We start from the raw sequence: 18,088 nt of genomic DNA, 5'->3' as shown, positions 1-18,088 counted from the left end.
AAGATAAGCCCGAGAGCGAAACACGATCCTTGAATTGCAAATGGTATGCAGAGAAGATTCTCTCTGCTGTACAGAATCACCGTATATAGTCACGCCTGAGCCCATGGCGCCCATGCCGACCTGTGTGGGGTGTGCCAACTCCTGTGCCCTGTTGTTTTCACACTTCTCCTGCGTTTAGAAAATTAACATCAGAATGCCTAGTTTCAGAAGAATAGAAACAAATCTCGTTTTCTGCAGATCTCTGGTTAAATCTGGAGAAGCTTGTTCTGAATCTCTGCAGCTTTATTGCTTGTGTGGTCCATCTTTTCCTTTTGTTTACTCTGCCGATCCGAAGTGGCAGCCTCACCCCTGCCCTCAGAATCAGACAGTCGTCCTCAGGGGGGGTGGGGGGGGCAAGCTCTGCCTGATGGGCACAAAGGCTCTGAGCTGCTGCTGAACCTATCCTTCAATCTGTTTAAAGGCCTCCCAACCATATGGGCTGTCTGATACTTGTTTTGTACCACAGGGCTGTCAGTGGTTGGAGCAAATTTTGTATTTATTTCCAATTTGAGCAAGCTTACAATGTAGTTTGCATAATAAGCATGGGGAAAAAGTTGTTGTTTCCTGTCCTTTTGTGTAAATGTTGGTTCATCCAGCTGTTCACAAGTCCTTCTGATTGATTATCCATCTTCTGCTCATCTATCCACACTCTGTCAGACTATCTGGGTGTCAATAGTTTGACTTGTGTTGGTTATGAAAGTCCATCCAGTTGTCAATCTTTGTTGTCCCTCCATCCTTCTGGACATCTATCAGATTCTCCAGAAGGATATCAATCAATCTGTTCCTCTATCCATCGTCTCTGTCCCTCCAGTTGTTTATAATCAGTCCATCTATCTGTCTACCCCATTCAATGTTCATTTCTCTGTTCTATTTTAATAGTTCAAACACCAAATTGATCATATCATGCACAGTGTAAACTTTCTTGGCAGAAGCTAACAATCACAGTCTTCCTTATTTCTGCACTTAGGATTACAGCCAATCCACATCAAGGAAAATGAATGGTTCTCCTGAATTGGCTGCTTAATATAAAACCTCAACCAATATCTACATAAAAATCTGGGACTAGGTGAATTTTCCACGAATAATTTGGAGTTAAATTCAGAAGAAAAATCTGCAAATAAGTGGGGTTTCAGAGTTTGACGGTACGGTTAGGGTATATTTTGAAAAAAATTAATTGTATCCATTGCGATTATCTAACTTTTCTACTGTCAACTTCAGCCTCTTGGTCACTAAAATCGACATCAAATTGGAGCATTAAAGACAAAACCAGATCATGTGAAAGGCCAATAATAGCCTATAAATGGCAAGCAGAGAGTAACCTACCAAATATGGTGCCTAAGCAGTCTACTGTGATTACACTCTTGCACACACTGAAACTGCAATTTCAGTGTAGAGCAAACATGTTTGGGCTTTCTAATGCCTGAAGCATCCAGTGAAGTTGCGTTAGTGCTGGGGGTGGTAGATGTCACCAGACTGGAGGTTAATCCTCATCGACCCCTCTGCAGCTGCATGCAGTATTTCCACACACAGCCCTGAAAGTCATGCCTTTTTCAGCAGTTTGTAGAAGTGTCCGAAAGATACAAGAACTTCGTCAATAGGGAAGTATTGATTCCACCAGTTGTCAATTAGCGGTCAAGTTCAGGTAGTGGGGCATTCTAACTAGGATTCAATAGGATACAAGAGAAGATTTGCTGTATTTTACAATGCAAAGACAAATTACATGTTGAATTGATCTTTATTACTCACTAATGCGTTTGGTATTGGTGACCGTTGTGTTGCAAAGTGGGGGTCTAGAGGCCTTTACTGAACCCAGCAGCTCGCCTTGCCTGCTTGCCTAATTAATTTTTGCTGAATAGAGCTCAGTTGTAAAGATCCTGGCTGCTGATTGACTGCGGAGGCTTTAGGTCAGAATACGGGGGTGTTGGCTGGCTTGCGTACGCTGCAACCAGGCCTGGTGTCTTGTGTTAGAACTACTTTACTCTTTCTGCTGCCCACATTCCTCATTATTGCAGGATTGTATCTGATCTCATTCTTTTTCTTCTTGTGACATGTGAAACACTGAGAGAAACTCCTCTCGTTTGCACCCTGCACACTGTGTATCCCTTTTGTCCTCGTCGCCCCCACAGTGACCCTTCTTCCTAATTGGTGTCACAAGACGTAGCGTGTCACCTGACGGGTCACTCTGCCCGAACAGAGCTCTCTGTGTTTGTCTGTGTGTACATGCTACTGTCCCATTTAGACGCCTCATTGCCAAAGTGAACTCGCGAGGTGGTGGGAGAGGAGATGCTCCTCTTCTGCCCAGAGAGGGAAACTCTTCTGTCAGCAAAGTTGGATGTTGCGAGAGGAGTAAAACCTTTGTAAAATGTCAAGGTTCCTGCTCAGTCTTCCGGGTCAGGCTTTGAATCTGATTAGTCTAATTTTTTGAAGATTTAGTTTGGACTTTGAAATAGGTCTAATGACAAAATTTAAATAATAGAAGAAAAATTTCTTAATATTACCAGAAAAAAAGTTTCAATATTTGGGGAATGATGTAATTTTTGAGAACTCAAACGCTAAAAAAACCCCCAACTTAATTCAAGCTTTTTTCCCCTGCTATTTTCTCATCATTTTAAGACATTCTTCTGGTAAAATTGTGTTTTTATTCTGCTTATGTTATTGCTGTATTAGACAAATTCTTGTCTAATTAGCCCCCCGTCATACAACTCAAAGTAAGTATGACTGAAATAAGCCATTTTTTGACAATATATATTTTTTTCATTTGTAATTTCTTTTTTAGAAAAGAGGGAGAAAAAAATCAGATCTGATATGGAAAAATAAAATCCATTTTTATTTTTAAGCTGTATCGCCCAGTCCTTATATGAAGTCTGATTTAAGTCTTAAGCCTTAAAAAATGTTAATCAGAATGAAAATTACCAAGCTTATTTTAATTTATCATGTAATAATTGCTTATTGCCACTTAAACCTGTAAATAACCAAGAACACATATTTGACATCGACTTTTTTTTCAGCTTTTTTTCATAGTTGTTTTTATTTTTTGCTGGCACCCTGATTGTTGCTAATATGCTGTAAATTCAAGATGCCGAAGGACGACACCATGAATCTTCTCGACAGCAAGCTGCTGCAATGCAATCAATCGATCAATCAGATCAATCGCCCTCTTGTTCTGGTTCTTTCCCAGTCGTCTATATGTCTGTTTGCTCATTACATCCAACTGTTCTTCTGGTCTCATGGCGCTGTCATCCTTCCCCTCTGTGCCTCCTTATCGCTGGCTCTGTGTCTTCAGGGAGGCAGTCTGTGAGAACTGGGTCAGTGTGATGTATGAGGCAGCAGAGAGACAGTGAAAGAAAAAAAAAAAAAACTCTGTCAGATCCAGCGACAAGCACGGACTCGTGTGTTTCTACCTGCTGTGGCCTGATCATTTCTCTCCTCCGGATTTATTTGATGCATGTTGGAAAAGCCGTAGGCAGAGGTGCGAGTGTGGGTGAACGATCTGAAAATAGATACGTCAACTTTCCAAAGGCAGATGGATGCTGCGAGTTGAATCCCACCTACTTGCTCTTAAAGTTTAAAGTGTCACCTTAGATGTTCATGCAAGCCCCTTTTAGCAGTACCCTTCTGGAGAATTCAAATTAAATAAAAAAAAATAAAGGAAAATTAAATATTGTCGTAAATCGTAACCAAGTATCTTCGAAGAGGCGTTGTTAATGGTGATGCTGTGGATAAGAGGATTCTCCAGTAGCAGTTAGTCTTGCAACAAATATGAAAAAGCCTCTGACTGAAGACTGTTATGATGGTTTCATGCAAACAACTCAATTTCTGAGAGCAGAGAGCTTATTCCACAGTAACATGTCCTGGATGACGGCATCAATTGTTGGCAAACGCTGCTAATCAACCTCATTTGCTTTTGCTGCTCCACATTAAATCTCTGGTAGTATTATTGGAGAGACACGAGAGTAGGGAATATGATCCTTTCCCATTGGGATCGATGTCTTGAACGTCCTCCTCACTCCTCCTCTCATCCGACAGTTCTGTCCTCAAACAACAACAAATAATGTTTGAACAAACAATGTTTTCCACCTGCTCGAAAATCATTTAGCTAAAAGTTTGAAGTCTTGAAGCAGGACCGAGAAAACTGATGAGCATGAAACATTCTGCATGGTTAAGACAAACTAGTTGTTTCCCAGCACCCATTTTCAACGATTATATTTTATGCGTCTACCTTACAAATTTGCCATTAGTTCTCTCATGGTGAAACAATCCAGACACAGCGTCTGTTTTCTTCTAAAATAACTGGAAAGTTCATATTCTCCAAGACATTCATGTCAGCAGCTTTATTTTAGAGCAGCCTTATCGCCGTCCGAGTGCTGAGTGAGATTTCTCCCCAAATTTAATGACTGGGCTCTCATAGAAGAGGGTAGATTCCCTTTTTTTTCTGTCTTTTTAGCTAATATCTTTGGCTCTTAAGACTCTAAGCCATTCAGTGGTCTATTGCTGAGCTGGAGAGAGGCCAGCAGCACATCTGGCCATGGTTAAGAGGAGCTATGATTGAGGGAGTAGAGATGGAGGCCAGGGAGGGCTGAGTGATAACTTAGTGCCTCAGATAACCCTCTCCACAGCCACGCCTTGCTTTCTGCTTCAAGAGGCTCTTCAGTGCCTAATAGCAGGGCTCTGACGAATCTCTGGTGATTCTAAAAGCTAATACAGCATCGTGAAATAGCATTAGCCCCCTTTCAGATTTCTTGTTTACCTTTTTTGTGCAAATATTAATATAAAAAATACCCTGAATGCGTAAACACAAATGAGTAAAGGCAAAAGCAGTTTATTACTGCGACACTTCTGAAATCACAAAATGTTGCTTGATTGATTTAGCCATACTTTTTTAGAAAAGAGTTCAGTTTTAATTGACACACCCAAGACTGAGTAATCAAAATGTTGTATCATCAAAAATATATTGTAAATGGTTCTTGTCTGATAACTTGAAGTAGGTTAAATCACATGCCAAACTAGGACTGAAATGATTAATTGTGATTAATCAATTACTGACATAATCGTCAACTAATTTAGTAATTGATTAATCATTAGCTGAAGTGTACAGACTTGAAAAAGTAAATTTTCTGAGAAAACCCCAACATATTCAGAGCAATACTTGAGCCAAAGTTTAAAAAAAACTTTTACATACCTTTTGCAAAACATACTTTTTGCATTTAAGATTAAAAAAAACAACCCTGTTTTAGCCAAAACTTAAGCTCTAGCTTCACCCAGTTCAGATCTACTATTGGAACTCTTCTTATTGCATTTTAGATTAAAATATTTATTTTTCATATGTAAAAAATAAAAATACATTTTCATTTGCATCTTTTAATATTGCTCTAATATTTTATAAAAAAAAAGTGGTTCAGTAAAAAATCTGGAGACTTTTCCTTTTTTTAAATCAGAACAACCGATGAATTAATTACTAATATAATCATTGACTGCAGCTCTACTTAAAAGTAAAAAGAAAAAAAAATACATAAGGCAATTTCTTAGGCTTCAGCTCTCCAGTGAGCCATTAACCACAACTAGTGAAAACATGTGACAGTGGTGAACCTCCCCAGGGTCTGGACGATTTGTTTCTTCAGTATATTCCCACAGATTGCCATTGCAACACTGAGTAGCCGGCTGCTGTGTCTTATCATTTGTGTACTCCCACTCCCAAATAAGTTTTCCTTGCAGACATTCCTCCATGATTTCACAACACAACATGCTTTAATTTTTGATCGACTTATCATTTAAGCCTGTCGGAGTTCCCATGTCCCGTCTTTGATGGCAGACGGTGGTAAAGTACTGTGTGAAATACATGTTTTTAGTGCTAATTGTGCCATGTTCGGACTACAACCAGACCCATATTCATGCAGAGGCTCTTACTTTAAACAAAAACATGTAATTAACTTTAGTTACTCAATCGTTTGGATTTGGGTTGCAGCAGAGGGGATGACACCGATGTTAATCAGCACTGACATGAAATTAGTCGGCTTTGTTGACCAACTCTATTAAAGCAGGCTGCAGCTGCATGACTCACAGCTTCAAGATTATGTCACTCATACCAATGATTGCAATTTTTTTCAGGAAACTATTATTTTTCTTTTTGTGTTAATGGACATATCAGTATTCTTTCTTTCGGTAATACAAGGCTATTGACATGTTAACAACCTGCTGACATGTATTAATATGTCAATATGCTAACATATTGACAAGTTTGCTCTCTGTTTTGATGGGACCTGTTGATATTTTGATGTGTATCACTCTCACTTTGAGCTTCATTACACTGGGAGAAATTTCACTTAAAATAGTTTGGAGCCAAGAGTCATTTGATGCAGAAAATACTATGCATGAACTTAAAAAAATTTTTCAAAACCTTCTAGAAAAAATAGCCTGAGTTTTAAAAAATTAGCTGCACTAACAAAACAAACTGGACAAAGAATGAAACAACATAATTCAAGTAAAATTTGTTTAGGGACTCGACCAGAATCTATAAACCGTATCTGTCAAATCTGGTCAGACTATTTCTACAGGTTATTTAGGTTTTATGATTAGCTTACTGATGGTGTATTTAAACTGATTATCTACCAAGGCAACCTCAATTTATTCTAGCTGATTTACTGTTGATTTCTTGTGCACTATGGCTCTAACTTCAAAGCAGCCAGATGGTTTAATCTATTACAGGGACAACAAATAAATGCGGGATGAAAAGGATTTTTTTTTCCTAACATTAAGCATGACTGTAAAGTGGACTATTTCGTCATACGTTGCACTAATGAAGTGTAACCACCCAGTTGCTTTGTGGCATCAGAGCAATAACCTTGAGGATCGGATAGCCGTCCCAGATGCTAGAAATCATTTGGAAACGTTATGTGACCATAAATACTTCAGTTTCACGGAGGCGGGATTGTTGGGAGGGAGAAAGGGAGACGAACATCCTGACATCCATTCCAAGGCACAGATTTTAGCTACTAGGAATGAGCCCACTTGAACAGACATTTTTTTTGCTAAGCTGTCTACAGCTTTGCGTAGTAAAATATTTGAAATTTTACAAGTTTAATAAAAATAAAATGATCATTATTAAAAACATTTTTAATGTTTTTACATTGCGTATGAAACATCAGAGGTTGCAATCAAATGCATCAGATCTGAGGGATTTGGCCTTCAGCAGTCACCATGTGTTGAAATCAAATTGAGATTTTCTCATCCTGCAGATGCCAGATGTCAACCATAACCCTTGCGTGATTGGCTGATTTGTCATTAAATACTCTTACTAGATTGGTCACTTGTTGAATATGTATTGAATGCATATATAAAATCTGCTTTAATTGATAAAACCTTTGACAATGGTTCCTTATTCATGGCAAAAAGATGAATCTGGTGGTTTATTCAATGTTCATTCATTGAATTATGTAGGAAAGCTAAAGTTCTTTACAAAGATGTTTTCAAAAATACAGTATTGGAATTACAATGATTTCAAACTATTGCTCGTGTTTGACTTTTTGATCAGCTCAATGGGATTTTTTTCTTTTTATGTGAGGTTAATAGACCTCCTTTTTATTAAATATTTTTTTTATTTCTACCTAAACAGACAAAAGTAATACATATTGAATTATTGCTCAATAGTTAAATTATAATTGGAAAATATTTTATACATAAATGCAAATTCTTTCACACTAAATCACAACTCTCAAAACAATCCGTTTCATTTTAGAAGTTGCTGAACGTTTTGAATTTGAAGAGCATTTTTAATTTTTATTCATCTGAAATACACATAACTTTTTTGTTTGTTTGTTTGTTTCTCACAACAACGGTGATGCTGGGGCTGGTTACTCACTCCAATATGTGTGGAGTGTCATGCTGTATCACTCCAGTGTCGTCTCTAAGATGAGGGGAATACCGATGTGACCAGCTCCCAGAAATGTCCCGTGTTTTATCTCCTCCCAGGGTTCGGTAAAGGAGGGGGCTGATGTAAAGAGCCCTCTATTTCTGTCCTTTGTTTATGTAAGGAGTGGCAGCAGGGTGCTGGGAGAACAGAGAAGTCTGGGAATGTTGGACTCATACACTCATATCTAGGGCACTGTTGGGCTTTAGCTGGGAGATTTGATATCAGTAGGGATTGCCATGTAAAACAACTGATTGCAGCACTTCAATAGACACCTATAGTCTGCGTCTTATTTTTTGGTGGAACAGCAGAAAATGTTTCTGCTAACTGTATTATCTTTTTTTTGTAATTCTTTGAAAATGTTTGACCAAAACTCATCTCCTTTAAATTCTTTTCAACATGTTTTGTCGTAAATATACAACTCGGTGGTATAAAGACAAATGAAGATGCATATTTTTTTATTTTAAGTTCTCTTGATGCCTAGCTGAGCTGGGGGTATCAAAAAAATGAGCAGCAACTTATTTCTAAACAGTTTTTTAATGTGCAAAGCTTTGCTGGATTACGGGAAAATTTTTAATTGCAATTTTTGTGTATTGGAATAATGCATTTTTAAAGAAAGCTTTAACTTTTTCTTTTTCTCATAAATTTACAACTTTTAAACATCAGAGAATATCTGGGATTTTACTTGTGAAAACTTTTGCAAAAATGTAGATTTTTTTTGGGTGGGAGGAGAAATATACTCATCCTTGGCCAGTTTATTTTTTTTACTTCAATATCTGCAACGGCTGTAATACCTCATTTTCATCCAGGGTCTCAGAGTGAAAGATGAACAATGAAGCTGTTTTTACAAAACTTTTAAGTGTTCAGTTTTATTTGACAGAAATCTCACATTTTTACTTTTGTTGTTTTACTCTCTTCAGGGACGACATGTCAAGACTGGACAGCTGGCTGCCATCAAAGTCATGGATGTCACAGAGGTAAGACTCAACAGGACCCATTGAATCCCCCTCATTTTCGTCCTCCGTCCCACAGCCTCAATGATCCCTGCTGTGATCAGCACTACTCTGTCAAAAGTTATGATCCGACTCCACGAGGCCCTGACTTTCCACCTGCCACGCCTTGCTTGAGTCGGCAGAGCGATGAATCAGAAATCTGCTCGACTGATAATCGCATCCGGTTAAGGAAAATGTTACCCAACCTCCACCTGGACTTTCTGACTACTCTGTAGGAGTGCCTTTCATGGTGTGTTGTAACCTAAGGCCAACAATGCTGCTTTTAAAATGAAGCTCATCTGTCACGTAAAGCAGAAGGCATGGTTCTGGCATCTCTTGACACCAGCTGATACCAGTTGTGTAGGTTCAGAACAAGTATGAACAGGTGAGTGTTCCCAGACGGTGATCATAAAAATGACATGCATTGATTATTTTCTTTTCCGTGATTAATTTATTGACTCATCATGTTCTAACATGATGAAACTATCTTGTGGACCTCACATGGTGATTTTATAAACTGTAGTCCTTATTTACAACTTTGTTTTTCTAAATATTACGCTATATATGCGTGATGTATGTTTAGAAATGTGGAGTTTTAAAGATTTAAAACTTGATGTATTTTTAGCTGGTCCATCTTCAAGTCTGGGGTCAAGCTGACCCAATTTCTCATTGCTGCTCCACATTCTTAAATCAGCCATTTAGCCCAAGAGCTAAAAACAGATGACTCTGAAAAATAGTGAAAGAACACTCTCTTGAAAAATAATGAGACACAATATGAAGTAGTTTGTACTTTTTTTGTTATAAAATTCCTAACTGGCATTGTTGTCTGTTTTACCCGTTTGGTCCTGATTGTATGTTTCGAAGGGTAATTTTGTTTTCGTCAGACTTTAACATCCGTTTTTTTTGTTTTGGTTGTTTTGTGTGTTTATTTTAGATATTTAAAATGTCTTAATTTCAGTTCATTTTAGTATTTATGGCTAGGGCCTAATTGAAACCCAAAATTAGAATAGAGAATAACATCAATAAAAAGGAATATATTGTGCAATATGTTCTTTTTAGTGAGCCAAAACAAGAGGTGGACGATTGATTTGTTTTTAAGCTCTTCCTTTTGCCTACATCTCCCAGAATGCCGTGGAGTTCAGTGAATATTCTATACATGGAAAGCCCCATCAGACATATTGATCATGTGTCTATAGTGATTATGTATTGTTATTGACTTGTCCAGCCCTAGGCTGAAATGATGCCAGTTATTGGTTGTTGCAGCTTGGCATAGAGGTGATTACATGCTAATTAATTAACTGTGAGTTTGCCCAAGAAAGATGGTTTTCATTCTAATGCTGACAAGAAAGAACAAATCACTTTGACTGCTTAAAAGGCAGTGAAGTTGCAGGATATTTTTCTGGATGCTTTTATTTAGCTTCAGTTGTCTGAGCTGGTACCAGATAAATGCCATCTTCAGAGAGCGTCGCTCTATTGTTCCTCGTCGTTCGACCACAGCGTCTCCGCCTGCATTTTCCTCCTGCAGACACATCGCCATGCGAGTTTCTTTCTTCCCCCTCGCCATGTGACTTGTGGCAGCGGGGCTTTCGCAGCCGGGGGTGTGATAATTCAACAGCTGCGCGGCAGCACAGAGGGAAGGGATGGGGAGCGGAGAGGGGGGAGCGGCGAGGGTCTCGCTCGGCAGAAACGCTTACGTCAACTCAAACGAGTCATGCAGCAGTATGGCCGCCTGCATAGATGCTCATCTGCCATTTTGCTACAGCTGACAAAGACTTGCGGAAAGAAGTCGTGTCTGCGCGGATCATTGCTTTTATTTTGCTTTTATTCACTTTTCAAATGTAAAAACCATCACAGTTCAGCCTCCTCCACCCCCTCCACTCTTCGCTTTTGCTTTTTAAGAGGGGTCATGTACACATACAGCAAAGCACTCACAGGCTGCTCTCTGCATGTGTTCAATTAGTGTGTCATCATTAATCAGTGTCAAGTTGCTGTTGGGTGAAAGCAACGAGTTTACACTGTTTTTATGAAGAGTTGGTAGTGGAGGTTATTAGTACAAAAGGTCATTTCCTGCGGAGATTAACTGCAGCATTAATATGGAATTAGCTTCATCGCTGCTAAAAACAACAAACTTCGACGCTGCATTCTTTATATGATGCATCATTCTTCTTCTTTGTTCCATTTCCTGCTGATTTATCACTCCCCCCGTTCTTGTAATCCTTCACTCATCATGTTTCAGGTAGATATTCACATCAGTATTCTCAGCTTTCAGCTCCGTGGAGCCTCTGATCAGGATAAAAGCAGCTAAAAAACTGTCATACATATTTCACAGATGTAACCGTCAATCTGTTTAACTTGCTACGTGAGTCACTCATGCGTCATTAATTCCCAAACAAAGGAATCATTTGCCTGGTGACAAAAACGTCTGCCTTGTTCTCAGAGCAGCGTGGTTCTCCTAGATATAGAAAACGATGAAAAAACGCTCGTCCAGGGAGCCGGTAGTGAAGCTTAACCTTGCTGTTTTCACAGAGCTCAACATTTTGATAAGGATTCCTAGGACTCTGGTCTGGAATTTGATTTGAGTGTTTCCAGATCTGGTTAAATATGGAAAATGAGGAAGTACTGAGAAAATATTTATATTTTGAGACGTTCATTCCACTGCCTAAGAGTTGTCCTTCCTTTCTTTACTTCCTTTTTTCTTTATTTTGTTTCTTGACACAAGGCTATTCCTTTCTTTCCCCTTTATCCTTACTGCTTCCTTACTTCTTTTATCCCCTACCCTAATTCCTATTTTCTACCCTTCCTACTTTCCTTCCTTCCTTTTCTTCCCTCTCCTTCTTCCCTTCCTCATTTCCTTCTTTCCTTCTTTATTCCTTTCCTTTATTCCTTATTTCTTCTCTTCTTTCTTTCCTTCTTTATTCCTTTCCTTTATTCCTTTCCTTTATTCCTTATTTCTTCTCTCCTTTCTTTCTTTCTTTCTTTCTTTCTTTCTTTCTTTCTTTCTTTCTTTCTTTCTTTCTTTCTTTCTTTCTTTCTTTCTTTCTTTCTTTCTTTCTTTCTTTCTTTCTTTCTTTATTCCTTTCCTTTATTCCTTATTTCTTCTCTCCTTTCTTTCTTTCTTTCTTTCTTTCTTTCTTTCTTTCTTTCTTTCTTTCTTTCTTTCTTTCTTTCTTTCTTTCTTTCTTTCTTTCTTTCTTTCTTTCTTTCTTTCTTTCTTTCCTTTCCTTTATTCCTTATTTCTTCTCTCCTTTCTTTCTTTCTTTCTTTCTTTCTTTCTTTCTTTCTTTCTTTCTTTCTTTCTTTCTTTCTTTCTTTCTCTTTCTTTCTTTCTTTCTTTCTTTCTGTCTTTCTGTCTGTCTTTCTGTCTGTCTTTCTTTCTTTCTTTCTTTCTTTCTTTCTTTCTTTCTTTCTTTCTTTCTTTCTTTCTTTCTTTCTTTCTTTCTTTCTTTCTTTCTTTCTTTCTTTCTTTCTTTCTTTCTTTCTTTCTTTCTTTCCTTTCCTCCCTTCCAATCCTTTCCTTCCTGGTGTCTTCCCTTCAGTCTTTCCACTTTCAGTTTTTCCAGGTTTCATATTTAAATTCCTGTTAACTGCAGCACAGCATTTTCTAGATAAAAATTCATCTAGAAAATCTGATGAATTTTCACCTATTAGATAATTTAAGACTGGCTCCTCTTTAGTGATTACAACAAATACTTGTTTTTCCTTTTCTAACCAGGATGTTTCTGTTTGCCTTAATCTTGTACGTACAGGATGAAGAGGAGGAAATTAAACTGGAGATCAATATGCTTAAGAAGTACTCCCACCACAGAAACATAGCCACCTACTACGGTGCTTTCATTAAGAAGAGTCCCCCGGGACATGACGACCAGCTCTGGGTAAGCCCTGCTGCCTTCCTGGATCACATAGTTCATGTTGTTGTCTGGTGTCCTCTGATGATGTGTGTTTTTGCAGCTGGTGATGGAGTTTTGTGGTGCTGGTTCGATCACAGACCTGGTGAAGAACACAAAGGGAAACCAGCTGAAGGAAGACTGGATTGCCTATATTTCCAGAGAGATTCTTAGAGTAAGCTTCTTCTATATCATTTGGTTGCAGCATCATATTAAGGAAACTAATTTCTATTTCAAAAATATGTGTTTTGTGCAGTTTTGGCTTAATTACTGCTCTGAATGTGTCTTTTCTTTCAGCAAATTGCCTTTTTTTGAGTCTCACTACTTGATTATTTCAGTAGTCAATTAATTCATTAAACTTTTCAGCTCTTTCCTTTTCAGATTGCCTGTTTATTTATTTATTTTTTTCCCATCACCAATGTAACCTGTCTACCTTCCTCAGGGTTTGGCCCACTTACACGCCCACCATGTGATCCACCGTGACATCAAAGGCCAGAACGTCCTGCTGACTGAGAACGCCGAAGTGAAGCTGGGTGAGTTCGACATCTGCACACTTCAATAACCCTACGTAGTCGTATCCCACTGGTCTTCACGCCACTTCCTCTTCAGTGGATTTCGGTGTGAGCGCCCAGCTGGATCGGACAGTCGGGAGGAGAAACACATTCATCGGGACTCCGTATTGGATGGCCCCGGAGGTCATCGCTTGCGACGAGAACCCAGATGCCACGTATGATTACCGGGTAAGGGTCGGGCGCTCACATTGTGTCCTTGTTGATGTGTCCATGCACCTGTCCGGGTTTGCTTCATGGGAATGTTTTGCTGTGTCGCAGAGCGATCTGTGGTCCTGCGGCATCACCGCAATCGAGATGGCGGAGGGCGCGCCGCGTGAGTTTTTGTTTTGCAGCTTTATTTATTTTACCTGTTGATTTCTTTGATTCCTAACGAGTTTACGACTTGCCTTGCAGCGCTTTGCGACATGCACCCCATGCGAGCGCTCTTCCTCATCCCAAGAAACCCTCCTCCGAGGCTCAAATCCAAAAAATGGTGAGTTTCACGTAAATCTGACGTCTTTAGTTTGTCTTGGTGATTATTTCTGTATCCCTTCCAATCCACTTTCATGCTGACATCTTAAATTTAGCTTGTTTCAACTCACGGTGAAGCTTTCGTTGCTTTCTCTTTTTATGTGCAGTCAGATTTTTATCTCAGGCAGCCACAGAGGCTTAGATCCAAACACATTGGTGCCGAGCTGAACATCTGTGCTGCACCTGTCCTGGCAGCCTCTCTTGGCAGCAGAAACAACCCAGATTTTTTCTCCTCTCGACTCTAGATCTTACATTTTTTTGGTTACATACCACAAATTGATTGCTCCATGGTGTGATTTAAGTTTCAAGTAATTTAAGGAAGCTGTAGGAGTGATGAGGATGTTCATGGCTCACATATGACGAAAGGTTATTTAGAATGAGCTCACAGATGTGTTGGGAGTTGCTGCGCTTTAATACCAAAGGAACTGTTCCAATATATTTTCACTTGTGCAAAATAACACAATTTCACCATCCTTGTGTCATCCTGTTGTTGTCCAGCTCTAGTTTAGGGGGAATCGTTCAAACAACTAAAGTAATTTTTTCAGTCTCATTGTAAGTTTTACGGTTTACAGGCAGAATTGGAATTAATTGTTGCCTTATGATTTTATTTTACAAGAATTTTCCTTTTCCTGATGACAAATATGAATTAATTTATCTGAAAATTGCGTCTCATTTTACTGACGCTGACACAGAGCGTGGCTACGAAAGACAAACCTCATCAGTGACGAGCTTACTTCTCAAGCTGATTCAGAGTGAGATATTTCCAGCAGAATGATGACAATAAGAGCTCGAGTGGTGGAATGGCGAGCCGATGAGCTCATCAGTCGGGTTTCAATCTAGATATTGGGACTATTTCATCAATTAAGAAATAATGGTTTATCAACTTTTTCCATTTTGCCCCTTCGAGCACATAATATTCATCCAGCTCCTCCTGTCTTGTTTTCACTTTCCCATGATGCTCCTCTGCATTTTCGGCAGGTCCAAGAAGTTTTTCAGCTTCATCGAGAGCTGTCTAGTGAAGAACTACACGCAGCGGCCTCCGACCGAGCAGCTGCTGAAGCATCCCTTCATCCGGGACCAGCCCAACGAGCGGCAGGTCAGGATCCAGCTCAAAGACCACATCGACCGCACCAAGAAGAAGAGAGGAGAGAAGGGTGAGGCGTGGTTTGTTGAAGTAGTGCTTCAATTCAGAATAAAACAATTTTGACGTGTTAAAGCAAAATGTTGTTTTACGGTGCAGATGAAACCGAATACGAGTACAGCGGCAGTGAGGATGAGGAAGAGGATCCTCCAGAGCAGGAAGGAGAGCCGAGGTACCGTCTACTAACTTCATCACCTCCTCACATCGTCCCCTTCTTCAGAAACCGTAACCGTTTTCTCCTCTCCTCCGTCACATGCAGCTCTATCGTCAACGTGCCGGGAGAGTCGACTCTGCGGCGCGACTTCATCCGCCTGCAGCAGGAGAACAAGGAGCGGTCAGAGGCGCTCCGCCACCAGCAACTCCTCCAGGAGCAGCAGCTCCGTGAGCAGGAGGAGTACAAGCGCCAACTACTGGCTGAAAGACAGAAACGCATCGAACAACAGAAGGAGCAGAGACGGCGGCTAGAAGAGGTTGGATGTTTGTTGTTTTTTACATGCGGAGCGGGAAGGGTTGGGTCGCTTCTCGGAAACGTTGACGTTTCGCTTTTTAATCTGCAGCAACAGAGACGGGAGCGGGAGATGAGGAGGCAACAGGAGCGTGAGCAGCGCCGGCGGGAGCAGGAGGAAAAGAGGCGAATGGAGGAGATGGATCGCCGGCGTAAAGAGGAGGAAGAGCGCCGGCGAGCCGAGGAGGAGAAGAGGAGGAACGACCGCGAACAGGTCAGTTTATTCATAATCTGGGAAATTTAATCTAAATTATCAGACGATAAGAAGTCGGGTCGTGAGGTTCTAGTCATGATTTCTGTTCTGGTGCTGCGTTTGACCAACAGGAGTACATCCGGCGTCAGCTGGAGGAGGAGCAGCGGCACCTGGAGAAACTGCAGGAGCAGCTGCTCCGAGAACAGGCCATGCTGCTGGTCAGTTTATCAGACACACATGCACACTGTCAACACTCACTTTGTCATTTATTTCTTTATGGTGAAACAGTGTGTGTGCTGGGTTTTAGATGTTTCTTGAATCCCCAACATGCCCCATTCTGGCTTTTTTTCTGAAGGAAGTTGATTGACCAGGATTTTATTTAGAAGCATCAGAATAAAGGGGCTGAATGAAAAAGGCATGCACTGCAAGATCACAAAATCTCACCAGTTTTTTACGTTTCTAGAGCAAATATCTTAGTACACCTGAGATAGGAAAAAAAACTAAAGTGCACGTAACTTTTCAGCAAGAAATAGGAGATTGTTTTATGTCAATATTGCCTCAATAGTAATTTTTTTAAACTACTAGTTCCACTGGCAGATTTTCACTTGTAGCGCAGGAAAACATCTTGTTATAAGTGAGATAATCCGTCTGTGGAACTATTAGTTTAAATCTTTATTAAGGCATTATTGACCTAAACAAGGTTTTATATTGTGCTGAAAAGTTACTTGTAAGATAGTTTTGTCAAATGTACTGAGATATTTGCACTAGAAACTAGACTACAAAATTTGTTTTGCAGTGTTCCACACCTTTCAGGTTTTTATGATTAAAGAAAGAAAACTGAGTGTGAGCTTTTTCACTCTGTTTCACAATCATGCATCACTTTAGTTTTTCCCACAAAAGTTTCAGTGAAATGCATAAAAGTTTGCATTCATGAGGCAAAATGTGGGAAAGTTCAAGGAGTGCAGATGTATTTAGAAGCACTGCATCTCATACTGACGGCCTAATTTCAGGTTTCCATTGACGGACACTTTGTGTTTTTGTACTTCTTTTAGTTTGTGTCATGTATCTGTTTTATAATAAAGGCTGAATCAAACAAAACGGCATTAGCTCATGTGTTTCCACCACCGCGCTCTGCAACAGGAGTTCAAGTGGCGCGAGCTGGAGGAGCAGCGCAAGGCAGAGCGCCTCCATAAGCGCTTGCAGCAGGAGCAGGCCTACCTGCTGTCGCTGCAGCATGAATCCAAACCGCAGCCTGGCGACAAGACAAATCCCCCACTAGACCGTAGCAAACCCCCGCAGACCTCCACACTGCCCCCCGACGGAGCCCACACCCCGTCCCCTAAAGCCGAGGGCCTTGACGGCGCTGCTTCCGAGTCCGCTAAAGCCCCTCTGGTTGTCCCCGGAGATGACGCTAAGTCCCAGCTAGCAGAGCAAGACGGGAGTGATGAGAGCAGCCCCCCTGTTACTGAAACCCCCACTGACTCTAAAGCCCCCCAGGCAGAAAGTTTGGAGGCTGCCGCTCATCCCCCTCAGCCAATCAGAGAGGTGAACCTCCTCCCTGGCTCTCTCTGCCCTGCTGCCTGCTCTTTTCAGCTTCCACTTGCTTGCCATCACACACTACAATTATAGAGGCACTATCTGACACACACAAATAGTTTCCTTAATGTTTTTATTTTTGTTATATTGTATATCGAGGTGGTAAAGAAATTTTTTGGTCTGGATGAAAGTTTCTGTCTCTGAAATTTGCCTGAAAGGCTGTCTGTGTGTAACCAAAGGGCCAGATGCATGCAGACGGCTGAGGCCCAAACTAACATGCAGAGCCTGTCCCGTCTGCAAGGAGCCCCTCGTCTGTCTTTAACCGTCCACTTTCTTCACCTTGGGCTTTTGTATTTACAGATGTGCATCTGTTTGCCCGCTGCAAAAACACAAAATCTTACAATGTATTAATGGTTTGCAAATATCTTGGTGCACTTGGAATAAGATAAATCTGATATGCAAGTAAATTTTCAGCAAGCTTGTTTTAAGTAAACATTTCCTTAATGTTGGTTAGAAAGTGCTAGTTCCACTGGAAGATTATTTTACCTGTGATATGGGAACAGGACATTTTTCCCATATTACAAGTAAAATAATCTTCCTGTGATTTTGTGTTTTTGCAGTTCAAACATTGTGTCTAATTCTGAGTTTCCAGCATGTTAATATCTTTCTCACCAGTTGCCTTTGTTAAAAAAAATGAAGACAAGGAGATGGGAACTACATTTTATGTAAATATTTGACTTTGTTGTCACTTTCGGAAGTAGTTCCTTTCTGCTAGTTTTTTTTTTCCTCTGTCAGATTTGGTTCATCCATTAA

General features: G+C 40.1%; 1 protein-coding gene across 6 annotated transcripts in view; it reads left to right on the top strand.

Moving 5' to 3' along the window:
- LOC103475444 (mitogen-activated protein kinase kinase kinase kinase 4) overlaps positions 1 to 18,088 on the top strand; it is a 36,286-nt gene that overhangs the window by 5,127 nt on the left and 13,071 nt on the right. For all 6 annotated transcript variants that reach the window (XM_081616489.1, XM_081616488.1, XM_081616484.1 and 3 more), the window contains exons 3-15: positions 8,863 to 8,919; positions 12,681 to 12,806; positions 12,883 to 12,993; positions 13,261 to 13,351; positions 13,428 to 13,558; positions 13,649 to 13,703; positions 13,784 to 13,862; positions 14,879 to 15,054; positions 15,141 to 15,213; positions 15,301 to 15,511; positions 15,599 to 15,760; positions 15,871 to 15,957; positions 16,880 to 17,284. In XM_081616489.1, coding sequence (XP_081472615.1) covers positions 8,863 to 8,919; positions 12,681 to 12,806; positions 12,883 to 12,993; positions 13,261 to 13,351; positions 13,428 to 13,558; positions 13,649 to 13,703; positions 13,784 to 13,862; positions 14,879 to 15,054; positions 15,141 to 15,213; positions 15,301 to 15,511; positions 15,599 to 15,760; positions 15,871 to 15,957; positions 16,880 to 17,284 — 1,764 coding nt within the window. The remainder of the gene's footprint in view (positions 1 to 8,862; positions 8,920 to 12,680; positions 12,807 to 12,882; positions 12,994 to 13,260; positions 13,352 to 13,427; positions 13,559 to 13,648; positions 13,704 to 13,783; positions 13,863 to 14,878; positions 15,055 to 15,140; positions 15,214 to 15,300; positions 15,512 to 15,598; positions 15,761 to 15,870; positions 15,958 to 16,879; positions 17,285 to 18,088) is intronic.

The sequence above is a fragment of the Poecilia reticulata genome, chromosome 2, assembly GCF_904066995.2.
Source record: "Poecilia reticulata chromosome 2, P_reticulata-male-v2, whole genome shotgun sequence".
In the NCBI taxonomy this organism is placed as follows: Eukaryota; Metazoa; Chordata; class Actinopteri; order Cyprinodontiformes; family Poeciliidae; genus Poecilia; species Poecilia reticulata.
This window is presented reverse-complemented; position numbering and strand designations above follow the sequence as displayed.